General features: G+C 42.3%; 1 protein-coding gene across 1 annotated transcript in view; it reads left to right on the top strand.

Moving 5' to 3' along the window:
• Window positions 1–19,148, top strand: part of LOC125017431 (receptor tyrosine-protein kinase erbB-4-like) — a 292,157-nt gene that overhangs the window by 133,672 nt on the left and 139,337 nt on the right. Inside the window, exon 2 of the mRNA XM_047600584.1 lies at window positions 1,920–2,071. Coding sequence (XP_047456540.1) covers window positions 1,920–2,071 — 152 coding nt within the window. The remainder of the gene's footprint in view (window positions 1–1,919; window positions 2,072–19,148) is intronic.

The raw sequence follows: 19,148 nt of genomic DNA, 5'->3' as shown, positions 1-19,148 counted from the left end.
GTGTGTGTGTGTGTGTGTGTGTGTGTGTGTGTGTGTGGGTGCACGCACGCACGCACGCACATCCTGAGGTCTATTATTTACAGCCTGCCCACGTGCGAGCACACACATATCGCCAGTAGGATCACCGAGATTTAAAGCGGACCCGCAACAGTTCACACGTCCTCTATATGTGTTCCACGCAGCACAGATGGTTTCGTTGTGGTTCCCTTGGCAGCCGGAGCAAGATCATGCAGAGCTTTAGCATTTCCTGGCGTTTAATAAGAGCTTCCGTGTTTAAAAGTAAAAACATATATATTTCACAGTGCACCAGGCGGCTCTCAAAAGTCTGCAGACCCACGGAAGGCATGCTGGAGGAAGCAAATAGGTATAGAAAAGTAAATTTCAACAGACATCACATGCCACAATGCCCCTTTCCTCTGATCTCGGCGCCCTGCCCCAAGGGTGCAATAACAGTTTATTACACCTATCTTTGCTTTATGACCCCCCCTTCCCATCCCCCTCCTTACCTCCGCCCCGCTCCCCTCAAGCCCACGCCAACTGTTATTGAAAACACCCAGGTCTGCCATATATCATTCCTGAGCAGCGCAGTATGCTATGTGCAACCTAGCTAATCAGCACCGGCTCGTACGGGTATTGTCCAGGTCACATTGGAATTGCTGCGCTTATCTAATATCTGCTTAGATGTGGAAGTATTTAAGCACAATCCCATTTGTCTTTACAGCCGCTGCTGCCCCGAGGTGGAATTTTCTTCGCTCTTTCCCTCGCATGTATCTCGGTGTAAAGGAGGGGAGTGAATAGAACACATTTTTTTCTTTCTTTTTGGCATATTGTGCCTGTGCAGAAGGGGAATAAATGAGTTTAGCCGAGCTTATTGTTATTGGTAGCCGAGGGTAGTGTGCACTCAGGGTGGACAGAGGAGTGTAGGTGTGGATGTGTGTGTGGAGGGGGGGGTAAATGGATAGCGTGGGATGGTGCATAGTAGGGTGCGTAATGGATCTCGGATTAAGATGCAAAGCGTCAGTGAAGATCTTTCAAGGTGGAGGTGTTCACAGAGAGAGAGAGAGGTAACAGCTCATGGGTGACAATGTGACGAGACTCGGGGAAGGACCCGTCACCCCTTCGTCACAGTGATGCCTCCTCTGTCCTCAAGCGCAAAGACGAGTGTGGGTGGGAGGAAGCACGCCGCCACGGCAATACAAATGAAATTATTGCTTTGAAAGAGCAAATGTCACAGGCCATATTTGTGACAGCACGCTTGTGTTTTAAATCCAGCAGTAGATACGTCGGCTTCCAGGAGCCCAGACTTAAGGCACATCGTGGGGATTTGTATGCTTCCACTTAGTCTGTGCCCATGTACTGCATGCATGTGAGCGTGTTCCTTCATGCTACACTTGGCGACACCAGCTGATTGGGCAGATGGCTCGTGTCATCTTGGGTGGGCAAGGTGTGTGAAGGGTGGACGTGGCTCTGTTTAATTACATGTCAAGTGAACAGCTCAGCTAACCACTAAAGAGCTCTCGTATGTCCTGTGGGCACCAAGGAGCAATGGAGGGAGGGGTTGAGGTGCAGTGGGGTCCAGTGACTTCTTAATGTTACATGACCAGCTCGGTCTCTCCCTATGGACCAGTGTTTACAGCACAGAAAGATACTGAAGTTGCAGTAGTTCCCATACTTTAGATGCTTACATTGAAATCACCAGAAATTCCCATCATGCTTTCCAGGAGCGTGGCGTTTCTGGTGAGTGTTCAACTTGTTTGCTTAGTGAAAGCCGCTGGGAAAAAATGAATGGGAACCGTTGTCTCGCAGTGGCGCTTAATCCTTTTCTATATCGTCGTCTTTACAAAACCCAGATACGACATATCTAACAAAGCTGTATTAACACTGTCTTATCCTTCTACCCCTGTCTCTCATTTCCCTAGTATGTCCCGGCACAGAGAACAAGCTGAGCACGCTGTCGGACCTGGAGCAGCAGTACCGCACTCTGAGGAAATACTACGAGAACTGCGAAGTCGTGATGGGCAACCTCGAGATCACGAGCATCGACCGCAGCCGCGATCTCACGTTTCTCAGAGTAAGGACAACACAGACTGATGCCGCAGACAGGCTTTTCTTTTCACACCTTTCACACATAAATCCCGAATGCAAAGCGAGAGCTTCTGTACAGAGTGCAACAGTTCAAAAAGGGCCAATCTTGAGTATTTCAGTAAAATGTTAACTACTCATCCATTTCTTGCATGCGCCTACATACACTTGCTGTATACGTACAGCAATATTTGAACAGTTTTAACACGAGTTTATGAGAGACTAGGATCCACAATACACCGTTTCACATATTCCTTATTGTTAATAATGGCGCATGCACTGCTCGTCTTTCATTAAAATGTACTGACCATCCACAGCGCACTACATGTAATTGAGTTAAAAAAAAAAAAAGTTCCCAATGTGAACTTCATCATCATTGTCTTCTCATTTGACCTTGAGAGCGCTTTGTGCTCAGATCTCTTTCTACCAATCAGCGCTCAGATTAACGCCAGCCAATGATAAGCGCAGAGGAAAGTTGTTCTAATCAGGGGTAATCAGACGCCTCCGAATGTCTAACTGATTATATGCGTGCCATCGTGGTCTGAGGCATAGAATAATCAAAATTCAAATAACTCGATCCTGCAAAATCCCTTTTTTTTGATTGAGCATGAATAATGGGACAGAAAAAAGGGGGAAGAGAACAACGTCGCTGAACATGTTGTTTAGTGATTTTCATGAGCATCGTTTCAATAACTCCATCAAATGAGCAGGTGAGCCTGTTTGAGGTAGGGTAGGCAGTGGCGTTACACCTGGGAGTTCTATTTGGATATTGCACATGTCAAATGTCGTGCTCCAATGCTGAGGAAGCACATGTTTGCATGGGAGAGGAAGAATTGCTTACATATATGTTTGCTTTCATTTTGGCTTAATGGATACACACATATACGGTGTCAGGTGTTGACGGCCCCCCAGGTCCGTAGGTGCCAAAGCAGTAATAGTTTAGCAATGACAGGTTAGCGGGAAGTTTCCACAGCTGAATCTGCAGGAGAAGGAAAACACAGGCTGTTTTTCGGTGAAATCAGCTGCTCCCAGTGACCTCTTCTGGCCCTCCACTTCTCAGAAGCATTACCCTAGACTACACTGGCCGCATTCTGCACCGCTGAAGCCATTCCAACTCCAATTGATTCCAGTCCATCGGGGGGTAGGCTTGGGAGATCCCCTGGTGTTTTGCTAAAATGCTGAGCACATTTATGAGCTGTTACTGCTGCGCGTATGAACTGTTCAAAAGAGGCTTTGAAGAGAGGGCAGTCCCCCCAACAAGGCAACCTGTGTTTCCATACTTTGCTCCCTACAGAGGCGGTTTAACCTTATTTTTTGGTTTGTTTACAGGTAGAAGTAATGTGGCAGCTTGTGTTTTCCTGCGTGTTTAGTCTGCATGCATCAAAAAAAATCTAAATTGAGATTGATCAAAACAGAGTCATTAAGTGTTCTGCATTGCACAGAGCAATTCTGATAACACCCCCCGTGCTGCAAAACAAAACCAAGATGGTAATAAGAAAGACGGAGCAATGGATGTTAAAGTGCTACCATTAGACTCCTGCAGAGGTAATAGGCCCCACGGACTTATACGAAAAAGGTTTGTAAGACTGGTAGAGATTTCAGTCCGAAATGCAAGAGTGACTGTTGCTTAACTCAACAGAAACCGATGTCAAAGCAGCCGTCGCATTTCCTGACTTAGTTCAGGTGTTCAGGCCTTTGTACTATCGTGTGTATATTTGCGGGTGGAGGTTAAAGTGCATTAGTACAATCCCCTCCTTACGTGACTACATTACGCCACTAATCATTTACAAGACGACTCCCTGTGGCACCGACTTGCCAGGTTCCTCCACCTTTCCGTGGTCGGCAATTAATACGGGTTAATTGAAGATGCTAATTAGGAACACGGGGTGCCAAACAGCAAGGGAGCGAGAGGACAGGGTGCGGTGTGTATTTTTAGGGCATATTATTATTATGAGAAAGCACATTAATAACAAGCTTCCCTGGGGAGGGGAAAACATTCACCTTGAGGTAAAGAAGTAGAAGTAAAAAAAAAAAAAAAAGATGGTACTATTGTGCTGCAGCTTACCATACCACCTGTCTCTGGGAGGTGATTGAAACTGATGCCTGTGCATTGGCTCCTTCTTTTGAAGATAGCCAAGAGATTGATGGCTGCCTCCCGAAGCCCCTCAAACTGCTTTAGCAGTAAATAGAGTCCATCTTCCAAACTGCCTCCACGACAGATGAATCGACGCTTGCACCGTGATTAATAACTGCATCCCCCACCCACCCACCCACCCCCCATCTCACGCATGCACATTCAACTGCCTGACAGAGAGCTTTAACCACATGAGGTGTTTACAATGCCGGTGTTTAAATCACTACTAAATCCATATTCTCATTCCTTTGAACCTTCCCTGCGTGTTATAATCAGAACACGCATTTGCATACTGAAATTGAAACGACGCGTCGTGGGCCCCGCGTACTGCGGCGTGACGTTGTCTTTTTGTGAATGGGACAGGGAAGAACAACAAACACCCCCCCCCCCGCGTCACTTTCTCGTGCGCGGATCTCATGAGCAGATCGGTGATTATGAAATATTAATTCTTTCCTTCTCCTCCCCTCGTCCTAGTCTCAGTGGGAACCCACAACCGCACGGTCGGATTGGATTGTTTGTCTCGCCATTGCAACCATTAGTAAACAAGTAATCCCCCCACCCTGCCCCTTCCCGCAATATAAATGTGGCGATCAGCTCGCTTATCAGCCCAGTGCCAGTTCACTGACTTCTCATCTCCATCCCTGCAGTTGCAAATAAATTATGGACTTATCATTTACAAATAAAACCATTTAATGTCTACAACGGGTCAGTGGGAGAAAAGAATAGAGAGAATGTAACATAAGGTCTGACAATGAACAAACACTGTATATTCAATTACAAATACACCTTTTAAGACGGGTTTGCACTGCTCCAAGACTCCCTTTACCTCTGCTACTTTTTTACCTTGTTTAACATTGTTTTAAAACTATTCACATCAGTCTTTATGTCTATTTAAATCTATTTTTTTATATATGTATTTCATTACAAAGTAACTATTCTTAGGTTTTATTGTAGCATACGGTGTTTTATTGTAGGTTCCTTCATCATTTAACAGCTATTCTCTTATTGTCTATGCACCAACGGGGGCTTTTGGGAAGTGATGGCGGTGGTCCACTAATTTGGCTCTCAGTGACACTTGTGTGAAGCGCTCACTTGACCTTGCACTTGTTCGGATAACTCTCAGCTGTCACTGTGATGCATGCCAGATGGACGCTGGCGTGGCCGCCCCAGCGAGTAGGAATAAACGAGTGGCTAGAGATATGGCTGGTTCATTAAGAAAGAAAAGAAAAACACGTTCGTGGTATGCTAGAAGGTTATAGCTGTATGCCAGCGAATCTGCTCAAGCTGTCGGATCATGTAATTTCTCAGTGGGATCGGCGAGTGCGGTTTAGAGAAAAGCGCAGGTAACAGTAGCGTCCTGCGATCTGACCCCGCTTTGCTTCGGAACGAAGGGGATAGTCGTGGGTCAACAGGGATCAGGAGTGAGCAAAGATTTTGCTAAATGGAACAGCACTCACAAAACAAAAAATAAAAAAACAACAACAACAAAAAAAAAAACATTGATGATATAAATATTTAAAGTGGGGCCCCGGGAAAGCGGCAATGCATTGAGTCTAACCTTAGCTGTTTCTCTGTGTTGTAATGTGAAAATCTGATCTCTCAAGATGGATGTTTTGTTATCCTGCACCAATCGCAAGCAGCAAGACTGAGAGCCTTCACAGATATGCTATGCGAAGTTTTTTGGGGTTAGCAACCTGAAGGTTATAAAAAGGAAGCTGCTTTGATGATTCTTGTTTTTTTTTTGTTTTTTTTTTGCGCACTGCACACTGCTCGCATGTGAAGGAATATATTAGGCAGAGCTGGTTAAAGTGGCTCCAACTGCACTTGAGTAGTCTTTCACTGCAAGAATGAGCATAGGGGTAAAAAGAAAAGCAGTCATGAAAGTAACTAAATTAACAAGTACTCAAAAAGTGTTTACCAGAAGAAGATTTTAAACCACATGCACTATACACCAGAACAATATGCTCAACTATATATAGCTCTCATATACTCATACATCAATATGTATATGTTCTGGGTGTGCACCTACCGGGCGGCTGGGACCTTTCTGTGGTTTTCTTTCGTAAAATGGTCAGGTGATCTTCCTTTCTTCCACAATCCAAAGACATGCATGCTAGTCTAGTTAGGTTTTTTAATTTCACCAGGGATGCGCATGCGGGCGTGAATGGATGTGTGAGTTTGAACCAGGAGGAGATATTTTGGACATGTTCTGAGGTGGTATAGTGAATGTGCTAGATGAAGGGCGCTGAGGTTAGAGCCGCGAGGCAGGGGGTGTGGAGGAAGACCAAGGAGGAGGTTTATGGATGTTGTAAAGGACGAGGACATGAAGGTAGTTGGTGGGAGAGGAGAGGGTACAGAAGACGGGGTGAGATGAAAGCAGGTGATTCACCATGGTGATCCCTGAAGGGAACAGCTGAAAGAAAAAGAGGAAGGCCACTTGATGAAGCAGAGGCGGTGTTTCTTACCAGATAAATCATACTGACGATCTGGATTTGTGGGAAGCAACCATCTGAAAACCCTACTCTGGAATGATCATCACTTGTACAAGACTTGTACATTTGTCTATGTGTCAGATGTCATTAGTTTTATCATCTAATCTGATCATAAAACTGTTTTACTTTTGTGAAGTTATTTAAATTTTTCAAGATTAGTGATTTAACCATATATGGTTCACTGTCCTGTGTAACATGCATTTAGACCATTAGAACATAAGAGCTGATTCAGGTAATTGACAGCTTACACATTATCACATTACAATATTATGACACGTCATCATGGTGCCTAAGAAAAACCCTATGCTTCTAAACCTCACTGAGAGACACAGGGACACCATTTAAAATATGTGCTGACATTACCATAAAGTGTTAATAATAATAATAATAATAAGTTCCGTAGTTTATGTTTCTGTCCTATGTTTTGATCATTCATATTCAATTTACTGTAATTTGAATTTACAGATAGATAGATAGATAGATAGATAGATAGATAGATAGATAGATAGATAGATAGATAGATAGATAGATAGATAGATAGATAGATAGATGGTTTTTAATTGCTATTTGAAACAGCATTTGTTCGCATGTCATCCTGCTCTTTGTCCGCCTTTCTTTCTGACTGGCATATTTGTCCCGCAGGCGCCATCACTGCCCTCCTCGGCTCCCTAATTTCTGATGCACAGTTAGATGAGTGCAGATTACGTTGGCCCCCTGCTCCTCGGCAAACTCCTTCAATATTAATGAAGACTGATGAAGTGCTAGGGAGCCCCTGTCTTTCAGCCGCGACCTAGATTGGATTGACAATTGCAATTAGCGTCTCCTCAAGTTCATTTCCATCACTTTAATTTGACATGAAGAAGGACAGTGTGGGGTTGGAAGGGAGACCATTGAGAGAAAGAAGTCCTGAGGAGAAACGCTGTCGAGGGAAAATGGGGTGAAAGAGTTTGACCAGGAACTAGTTTGAAAGCTTCACAGGAGAGAGGAAGAACGTGCCTCTGGAAACACAAACTAGAAAACCATCTTGCTGTGGGATCACCCAAGCTGTGACATTAATGTAATCACACCTGTCTCTGCACTCAGCCCTTATTTTGTTATTTTGTTGTCGACTACAAATGAAACTAAGTCTTGTGCCTTCATCTTGCGCAGTTGTGACACTAACATCATCATCTTGACCAGAGACATCAAGACAAACAACAGAACTACCTCTGTTGTACTTGCTTGTACCTGTTAGAGTAGATTTGGTATATAGGAGCACATTTTGTCACTACTGCACACAGAGAAAGACTCAGAAGGTGAAAACAATAACAGGCAAAATGGTGTTGCAGCTGCTAAATGTTACTGTATGTGTCTATTGACCATACGGGAAACTACAAATACACCAAAAATGAAAAGGAATGTGGATAAATGGTGTGAGCCCTTGGCTCTCCTATTTCCATTGCCTTTTACTGAGCATTGTTGAGGTCAGACCACACACAGATTGGCTTTCATTTTGATCTACACACCTGTAAAGTTTTTTGACGCTATTGTGGTGGCCGAATCTGTCCACAGAAGTCCAGACAGATACTGAACAAGAACTACTGATAGAGTGCTCAGAGGGGCCCTTGATGTAGTTCCTGCTGCTGTAGGCTTCTTTAGGACCATATTGTGTCATGATGACACACATACACAAAGATTTACAAGGTGAACACAGAGTGTTAGTGGTTAGGTCCCAGGTACATGAACCCCATGTTGAAACCTATTTGTGCATGAGTGCCTGTGTGAAGTGGGCAGGCGTGTCATTGTAGATATAAAGTGCTTTGAGTACCGATAGGTAGAAAGTCGCTATATAAAAACAAGGCCTTTTACTGTTACAAAAATACAAAATTACAAAAACACCCCAAAGTAAATGTCTAAAAGAGTCTGCAAATGGAGCATAGTGCTCCTTACTCTGAATTTAGACCACACTAACCACCTTCATTTAGATGTCAACTGCACACTTAAAGTTTTGCCATTGTGTGCTGTATGATTGTGGCACTATTGTGATGGTTGTCCACAGGCAGACCTGCTAGTAGTACTCCACCTGCCTTTACGGTACAGTGCATTTTGCCATTATCCCACGCACACATCCTCACATACCAAAACCATCTTTTTTTTTTTTTCTCCGGCTTTCCTTGGCGTGGTTTAGAGAATTTAGGGGCACTGGTTTTTATGACTGATTATCATGTGCCCTTGCACTTATTGTTTCCTCGGCTCGCTCATTTGTTTATTGGATTGATTGACTGTGTATGGGATGCATGTGGAAAAGCCTTTGTGACCAGTAAAATTTAGAATTACCTAGAAATTTTTCACAGATATCTGTCTTATCTTTTTCTCTCTTACCTTTTCTTGTGTATAGTAGCAGCCACAGGGAACTCCCTGAGCCACGTCTGGGTTTCAGTCTACATCATGCAATTGTAGCTATCGCCTATGACATTCTGTGTGTTGTTTTGGGGTTTGGCTAATAACATTTCACTTCCCACGTATCCTCTCTCACCTGCACCGGTAACCAAATGGATGGCTTGTCAGCGCGTCTGTGAGAGAGATGAATGCGTGAGATACGGAGACGGCAGTGGCTGAAAATGAATGATTCTGAATCCTAGTGCAGAGGCAAAAGTAGCAGTGCTTGATAGTCAGAGGTTGATGATATGTCATAGCTGTGTGTACTTCTTTGCAAGTTATTACTTGTGCATGCGTCCACGATACTGTGTGTGTTACTGCAACCGACATGAAATGTGACATCCGCAAACTTTTCTCTTTACCATTGTGACATTGATTTTAAACTCATGTCAAACCCTCTCAAACTGACATGATCAATGGGTGGTATCTGCCTCTGTCTGCTTGCTCGTACTCAGGTCTTTTCACAAATGCCCAGGACAAATAACTGTTACAACAAAAGCATGGGAGTGGAGAGGTTAAAAGTCTGTTTGTTGGATAAAACAGAGAGGAAAAATGATAAAAAAAATATATATATATCCTCTGCAGGCTCTGTTTTACACCCCTCAAATGAGCCAATGCACAATTTTCTGACCTGTAGATGTTTGCAGGGCAATACAAGTTTTGCTGAGTTGTGCTGTCATGCTGGCTGCTGTAGGGAAACCTGTATTGGATTACAGAGGTCGGAAAACTGCTGTTGCGCTAACTCCCAAATTGTGAAACCTTTTTTTTGCATTACACATATTCAGAAATAATTAGGTAGCTAGTATTTAAGTCGTGATTATAAAACAAAATAGCACCTGTTCCTGAGGTTGGGAAGTGTGTGGATTTCATGCAGCCAAGATCAAGGCAACAATCACAGGTCAGCTGTGGTCAGCATGGTTCACCCCTGCATGAATTCTGAGCGTACCTGCTTTATTAGGTTCCACTATTGACTGTATGTACTATGGACAAACCCATCATGATGTCACCCATTGGATTCTGACCTTGACCTTGACCTTGATTCTGCCAAATGAAACCCAAAGTGGTCGCCATGTTGAATGTTCTTTTCTCCGCCCACAATCAGATACTCCAAATATGTACTCATAGTGGGATCAGCCTTAATTATGCAGAATTTTAAACATTTATATATATATATATATATAAAAAAAGTAAATGAATGAGTTAAGAAAAAAAATCACCCCCCGTACAGTTGTCATGAATAGTGAAATAAACTATTGAGATCAAAATATCTTTTTGTACCAGGCTGTAAACATGTTTATTAAAGTTGGACTTTAACATGAGGGTCTATGAGCAATTGCTCCCTTTTAAAGCCAGCCTCAAGTGGCATCATCCGTTTCAGCCAAAGTTAATCATTATTTGGGGGAATCTTCTTACATGTTAATGCTAATGCTAACCACAAGCTAACACAACATTAGTTTGTTTCAGGGTGTCCAAGCCGAAGTTGCATTTACTGTGTTACCCTCCACAGTGGTTCCACTTACTTCTTGTAATATCTTTGCCGGAGAGGCTTCACTTGATAAAGACAGATCAGACTTCGTCCCCTCTTTGTGTCCTCCTTTGGTCAATTCGTCCATCCGATGAGTGAGAAAGTAGTCCCATCAGTCAGAGTGGTCAGTCAGCTTTTTAAAATAACACTCACAGTCTCACGAGTGTATTAGTATATTCTCTAAAATATGCGTTTACCGTTCTTGCCAAAACAGTGCTTTGAAATATGCTAACTGGCGTTCAGTGTTTGAGATGTTTTGCCTCCAGGTAAGCCCCACCCCTCGAAATACATCACATTGTTTACAAGCTCTGACTTGGTCTATAAGACTGTAGGGTTGAGCTTTAGAATTCACAAGTATTTCAATGAGTGCCTTATGAGGGATTAAGCATTTGTGTTAAAATAAACATAATGTAACGTATTCTCTTTTGACCACTGTCCTTTTTCTGTACATGTTTTTGCCACACAGGCACCATTAAAAGCTCTTGTTTTTACTCTATCCATGGATATATAGACAGTCATCACTGGATTACTTCATGAAACTCAACTGAGCCTTAGTAAGACATGAATCCTCCTTTTGTTTGTTGAGCACCTTATCCAGCTGCGTTCCTACTGGAAGTTCTGCGGAGAGCCCAGTTTTCATAGGTTCTCTACTGTCTCTTAAAATAATGATCTCCTCAGGAAGTTTAGTCGCACTAAAGGATATCAAGATGGATTTCATGCCTATGTGTTATCATTTTACTGAGCTATGCCTCAGAAGGAGACCCATTTTTGTCTCGAATTCGCCTCCTTGCCTCCCATTCCCCTCTCTCCTGTGCTCCTTGGCAGAGACTCGTGGTTCTCTTTAGACATTCTCCCGTTGAACATCCACACCTGTTATAGATCACCTTCAGTAATTTCCTGCTGGTTTAATATGTGGAATGATGAGTTAAATAGGAGAGTAGCACATTCATTTCTTGCCTCCCTCTGTAATGGGGCTCTACTCCATCTTTTAGTATATGGGGGGTACATGAGGGGTTAAATATATCTAATTGTAATGGCTCCTTTATAATGCATCACGGAAAAAGCCGTAGCATCCAATCATTTAGAAGTCACGCTGTCTTATAGGTGCAGTAGACGCATGAGGCTTTCTCACCTCGTGTGCGCACACAAACACACACACACACACACACACACATTCTCTCTCTTGCACAGACACGCACACACAAACCAGAGGTGATAGTACTTATCGTAACATAGCAGTGCCAGACTGAATAGAGAGGCAGTCGAGAGGAGAGGCAGAAGCGGGCTGTGACAATAGCCCACCCTGCTTCTCTGATGCCTTTCAAACTTCATATCTTCCTCCCTCTGCAGCCTGCCAGAAAAAAAAAGAAAAAAAAGGTGAATAATATAGACCAACTTCTCAGGAGGATCGAAATCAATTTCCACCCACTGCGACTTAGATGAGCGAGTTCTTTTCAAGGCTGGCTTTGAGGCTTAGATGATGGCCGGAGTAGAATTGGAACCAGATTCTGTCCACCTCATTAACAAAACCTCATTGATAACGTAACTTATTGAAAACAGACACCTGCACGTATAATCCTCCCCCGGCTTTTTTTTTTTTTTGGGCTACCACCCCTAGCACACCCTTTTTATGCATTCCACCTGTGCTGGGAGGTCTATGCATGATAATAAGGGACCTTGTGGGTTTTTGCCTTGTTTGAATATTGAGACTGTCATTTCTCTACCCAGCTGTCATTTTATTATTCTTAGGATGAGAATATTTTTGCTATTGTTCAAACTCTGTAAACCATAACCTCCTGGACTCCTCAACAGTGCACCACTGAGATTAGCTTTTTCATTTGCATTCTCCATTTCTATTTTCTAAGTTGAGTGTAAAATTCAACCTTGTGACGATAACACTGCATATACAATTGCTAAACTTGTGCGCTGATCATCATGACCTTACCTCTCTGTCTGACCATGTTTCTACACCAATCAGGCATAACATTATGACCAACCGCCTAATATTGTGTAGGTCTCCCTTGTGTCTCCAAAATAGTTGTGACTCATCAGAGAATGGACATGGATCTTCTGAGGGTGTCCTGTGGTGTCTGGCCACAGATTTTTGTTAGTGGGGGCCTTTGGATTGAGGAGAGGGTCCTCTGTGGATCATCCCACAGATACTAAATCAGTTTAGGATCTAGTGAATTTAGAGACCAGGTCAAAAGCACAACACCTTGTGCTGTTTTTCCATGATTTTATTGGTTGGTCCTTTAATGTCATGACTGATCAGTGCATCAAATTCTACGTCACCTGGATAGGTGATATTTCACCCCAAAATATTTTTTTTTATCAAGCACTGATCACTTGTGTTCAAAGCTCTAAATGGTTTCCTTACAGTAAGTTTTTCCACATGTAAGGTTAAAGTTTGCCCTACAACGTGGTTAAACTTGCACCCTGTTTTAGTTTTTCTTCCACTGTTTAGGAGAACTCATCTTTCCAATGCCAGACACTAACTAAGGCTAGACTTTCTATAAACAAAACAGATGTATGCTCCACACTTTAAATGATAGATTGACTTGAGAGTTTATGTAAAATATACTGGGCCAAATATTGAGTTTAGTTGTAATGAATTTCCTGCTTTCTAAAAAGAAAAAATACTGCCTGCTTTCAAGTCAAGTACCATTTTAACGCTCTGTGTCGTACCCATCAATCAGCTCTGTGATAATGGCTGCAGAGGGTTTTACTCACTCGTTGCTTACTCATTTAGAGCCCCCCTTTTTTCCTGTCATCCCTGTGCTGATTTATGTGCATATTAAGGGTTCGGCTTATGATTTTTTAAAGTCGACTTATATGTGGTGTAAGTCAAGTCGATGTCGACTAGTCAGTGACGTCACGCATAAAAGCACAGTAGAAAGCAACAATGAAATCTATGTTCTTGTCTCACACAAAAAGCCTCTTCCATGTATAGCAGCTAAAGGTCTCATAACTAAATGATGATGAACTGCTGCTAGTTTGCTGCAATGAGCCACTGGCCTCCTCACGTTTTCTCGGAGGCATCCGTGTATCTGTCACTTGAACCCCAACCAGTCGACTTTTTGCTTAAAGCAGTGAAGTCAATTAGTCGGTACAACCCCTAGTCAGTGGCCCTGCCATATTTTTATTTTTATTTTGAGGAAGTCAAATGACACAGACACTCTAATCTGTATGCTTTTTAGGGAAAAAAGGAAGGCATGGCCAGAATGGATTTCTGAAATGAAATTGGAGAATAAAAAAACTGAAGTGAAACTATTAAAAGGAGTGTTTTTTATTTAATGACGGCAACATAAAAGAGAGTGAACATGGCTTCCTTTGGCCTCCAGGAGAAAACTGCCCTTAGTGCATATCATGTAAGAAAACAACCATATGATCTTTTTATGTGTTATTAACACAAGTATCAACATTTTTTTAACATTCAACACAGTTTACCAGAGTGGTCCATTTTATGTTGACTTATTTAATACTATGCTCCCATACATTGTGACCCCCACACATCAGAGCAACAGACCGCTGTCATGGGCAAAAAAAAAACTACAACACATGACTGGTTGCATCCAAACAAATGAGAATTCAAAGCTAAGCAACAAATACTACAAAGAGTTTCTTTTAGCTATTACATTGATTCCTTGCTCTTTCCATTTAGTGCTTGCCTTTGCCTCACCGAATTGATAAGTTAGGAGAAATGCTGGGCATAGAATACAATGTGCAAGTGGTTGTTTGAAAAGGGCAAAATAAAAAAAGATTTTTAGGTATGATTGAATTCAGTAAATATAGTGTATCAGGAAAACCATTTAGAACTGTTTCTTCTAGACTTCTCGTCTCACACACCAGGAATCCAATGTAGAAAAGGGGAAAATGATGAACTATTCTTTTCCTTGAACACATTGTTGGCATCTTGTCCCTTTATACAATTGCATGCAGCATGTCAGCAAAGCATACACTCACAAAACCTCTGAATCCTTACTATTTTATTTCTGCTCATATAGAATACACTACTACCTGCAGTGGCCCATAAAACAGTCATTGGGTGCTTTGCAGTGTGGTTGTATGAGATACTTATCCTGACTCAGTGCATTACCTACAACAGATAGATAGTGGTCGGCACGCCCCCAGCGCAGAGAAGCAGACAAGGTTAGCCAAGCAATTAACTGCTGTGGACGGGGTCAGCAGAAAAATGTATTTAAGCCACATACAACAAGGCCTGCCCCTGAAAAATCTATAACAGCTAATATTCACTGCATTAAGAATATTAACAGTCCTTTACATTACCATCAGACAACCTTAACCAACAGGGATCTGAAGCTGTGCTCTCTTGAGAACAACCAGACTTGGTTGGTTATATCTATAATGTCCAGCACAAGTTTTCATTTTCGCTCCCGCACACCAATGTACCGTCCTGCATTCAAATTCTAACTTATTTAAAACGATAATAGGCACTCAGCGTCATACTCACCAAGGCTGCATTCCTGCTGATTCCATTCGACAAGAGCAGCACAAATTCATTATGTTATTATTTTATTTACCCAGCATCCTCCGCTCCTTCTTTATCCCCCTCTCTTTTCTTTCTCCCCATGCAAGTGTTGCTTCCCTTTTTCATTTCCACCCCTGCTTCCTCCTGCAACCATCCTACATCTCTCCTTGCGCTAACTAGTCAGTGTTTGAATAAAAACTCATTAGGATTACATAGCCATTTAGCTAAGTGACACAGGGTGTAATTGTACCATCCATCAATTCCTATGTAATAACACACTCGGAGGAGCTAAATGTTGATTAGCTGTCAGCCAATTTCACCAGTGGGTTTGGGGAATAAATAGCGATGGGGACTCCGGGTGGGGTGATGGGTGGTGGGTGGCCTTGGAGGGTGTTGCGGTCAGAGTTGCTGACCCGTACACGCAAAATTAACTTGGCGGGGATTGAGCAAAGTGACAAAAAAACACACACTTTCTGTCTCTCTGTGTTGGCCTTTTTCTCTTGCTCTTTCTGACCTCCCCACACTCACCACACTGATTGTCTTGGATCATGCACAGTTACCATTAGTTATCCATTTTACTGGGAGACAGTTATCACTTTGCTTTTCTAAAAACTTAATACCTTGATGAGAAAACCTCAGAGGTAATAAAGGATTGAGGGCAGGAATTTGAATCGGCACAAACTGCTTTCTTTCTCATCTTCAATCATCCTCTCATTGGCAACGCTAAATCCACTTTATTTATTTCATGTATTTCACCTGGGTTTTCTTCCTCATGTTCTCATGTATTGTTATATATCACCCTCACCATTCCCTGCCCTCTGGCGCCGTCCTTGGCATTATAGCATTGAATTAATACAAACATGAAATGCTCTGTTAATCCCTCATCTTTTTCACACCTCCTCTATGTGTACATTCGTGCTGACTGTCTCGAAATTGCATCACTGTTTTTTTTTGTTTTTTTACAAGCGTAAAGCCCGAATGTGATAAAGTCTGAATCAATCAATTGCTCAATTAGTTGTTCTGTTTGCCAGACAAGGCTTACATACGTATGTAAGAACCTATGGCAGTGGCGATCCTATAATCTGGATCTCCCATCCATCCAAACTGTGCTTGAGAAAATGTCATTTAATTTACTTAAAGATAAATAACGCCATGCACATGCACTAGTCTGGGTATTTGAGCAAGGAAGAGGAACAACAAGTAAATATGTCTCACCAAATATCAACTCGCAGTTACTGATGCCGTTTTACTCACCAACCATAATCCCTATCCACGTGTAATGTGATTCAGTTGTCGCTCATGATAAGCCGACGGCTGAGAGTTTGTAGCTTGTGGTCGTTCCAGGCTGTGTTTATGTGGGTAACCCTCAGTTATATTTCTACACTGAGTTTTTCCAAGTGAAAAAAGCGGCACACAAAAATATTGCTGGACTATCAACGGAGACGGCTTGCTCTAAAACAGTGACGATTCACCCGACCTTCCAAGCCCGCTGTCAGCACAGTGAAATTTTGCTGAAATTCTTTGTCGTATGTCAATCAACCGTATCAGTCCCTCTCACTGGTCGTTACCTCAGTCGTAGCTGCCTGGTTTGCAGTGCTTACCATTGCTATACCTCACTGAGTTTCAATAACTTTTGTTTCCTGTCCCTTAAGTGTTGCCTCCTCCAGCGATTGTATTATAGGTGGGGCCCATTTCTAGTTACTGTTACCCTGTATGGATGGAAAATTAGACAATGTGAGTGGCCATTGCGCCCTTTTTGCCGGGTTTCCTTCTTCTTCAAACCTCTATATTTTAACACTGTAATATTTAAATGAATATAATAAAAACTAAAATGGCAACCTGTCCAGGGTGTGCCCTACTCTCGCCAGATGACAGGTGGGATAAGCCCCCTGTAACCCTGTCGAGAACAAGTGGTTATGGGAAGTGAATGAATACGTGAATAATAAAATACATATTATGTTAATTAATAAGATTTTCTCTCAAGCTAAACAAAGTTTACATTTAATATGTAGGCTACTGAAGGAGTTTTTCCTTGTTTTATTCTCAGACCCATAGATGCTGTCAGTCAGGAAATTCCCCTTTCACAGTTTCATAGGCTTCTTTGACAAGTCCTCTCCAAGTCCATGTCTTCTGTGCAGCACCGCTGAGTAATCCTTGCTCAGCTTATTTAATACCATAATGCCTCTAGCCTCTGCCCCCCTCATTCAGCTGGGCATTTTGATCAATCATGGATTGTTTGGACAGGCCAGGGGCAAATAAAGGTCTCACTATTTTGACTGAAGAAGAGACGAGACCTAGCACAGCCAAGCCTAGCTTCTTTTAGGCCCATGCAACTGGAGACGGCATTGTTCGAATCTTTCTTTCAAAAATACTGCTGTGCCATCTGAGGGCGAAACACAAAAGAAGTCAAAAAGCTCAGACACCAATGGTGACAGAGGTGGTGGGAGAAGAGAAGTTTTTGTGTTCTATTCAGAATGGCTCCGACTCTTTCTCTAAATAGATGAGAGAATAACTTAATTGCCCATTGAGTTAATGACACTGTTTTATGCAGATAATATCCCATTGGATGACAGTGACATCGTGAAGATAAAGGAACGGCAAAAGAGATGGGAAGGGAAAGAGAGAGAGGGTGTATAGAAAAAGAGAAACATAAAGAAACGGAGCAAGAGATAGAGAATTAGAAAGAGGGTCTCTTTTAGTATAATTGCAGCTTTTACCATGAAATGAATGCATTGTGTGAAGCTAACGGTGCCAGCTCCACCCATGTGAGCCATCGTGTCTTTATCACTAATGGACCAGTGACTACTACTGTAATTACACAGGCTTTTGTCTAGCCCAGCGCGCAACTATCTGCAAAGCGAAAATTGCTCTGACTTTTACGGCTCTTTCATTGACATCTACAGTGCATGGGCTAGTTCCAAAAAAAAAAAAAAAAAAATGGAGAAAGCAAGAGAGACATGCTAATGAAGTTGTTGGAGAAAAAGAGACCGAGAGAAAGTAGGCAATGTTGAAAGAAGAGATGGAATAAGAGAGACATGTCGAGAGAATGGTTACTTTTTTTTTTGGATACTGATATGTCCTCCTGTATGTGGATCCAAACACCAGAAAAATAGGAGAGAAATTATAAATAATGGATTAAACTCTGTGTCTACTCTAATGTGCCGTGGGCCGCTTTCAGCATGCTATGGCACCAGCCAACCATTACTTCTGAGGTGAAGAGTTAAGCTAATAAGATTGAGAGAGAAAAAACCTACATGCGTTCTGGTTAGACAGAACTTTTTCCACCCAATATCTGATTTAGCCCCAGAGGCGGCACTTCATGGCACTAACTTCTGACCGACCCTGAGCTAGATGTTAAAACATCATTGCACGGAAAGACTTAAAACCACAGAGGATCCCACTATAGCTCCAGCTCCTGTTTGCAACCAACTTTTCACCATGAAGTGCTGTAGGTAGTCATACAGGGGATGTCCATTAAAACAAGTGAAATATTTATCATTTTTTGGACGGGTAACTGTTCCTGACTTGCTTTCTGTGTCTGCTCAAGAATAAACTTCGCAACAATCCCATTATCGCTTTAAAACACATGCCTCAAGCAGCTTTTGTCTCTCAGGACAACATTGTGGGGAAAAAAAAACACAGAATTGCTTTAGGTCTACCTTGGAACCATCTCAATCTGTTTTTAAATACATTTATTTATTTTTTCTGAAGTGGAAGAAAATGAAGAACGGTACTGTAGGTGTAACTCTTCCTTTTTTTTTCTTTAAAAGTCACCTGACGTTTATGACATTGCGGGACGAGCACTGACATTAAAAAGTAAATCAACTTTACTGGCCAGATATACATATACAGTACTTGAAAATTGTTCTCTGCTTTTAACTTATCCATTTGTCCCCACACAGTAGAGCACTGGGCAGTCTTACAAGCCCAGGGAGCAGTTTCTAATGGGCTAAGTGCCTTTCGCAAGGTCACTTCAGCCATAGACGTAGATGGGACTCGAATCCTGTT

Source organism: Mugil cephalus, chromosome 12 (assembly GCF_022458985.1).
Source record: "Mugil cephalus isolate CIBA_MC_2020 chromosome 12, CIBA_Mcephalus_1.1, whole genome shotgun sequence".
NCBI classification, from domain to species: Eukaryota; Metazoa; Chordata; class Actinopteri; order Mugiliformes; family Mugilidae; genus Mugil; species Mugil cephalus.
This window is presented reverse-complemented; position numbering and strand designations above follow the sequence as displayed.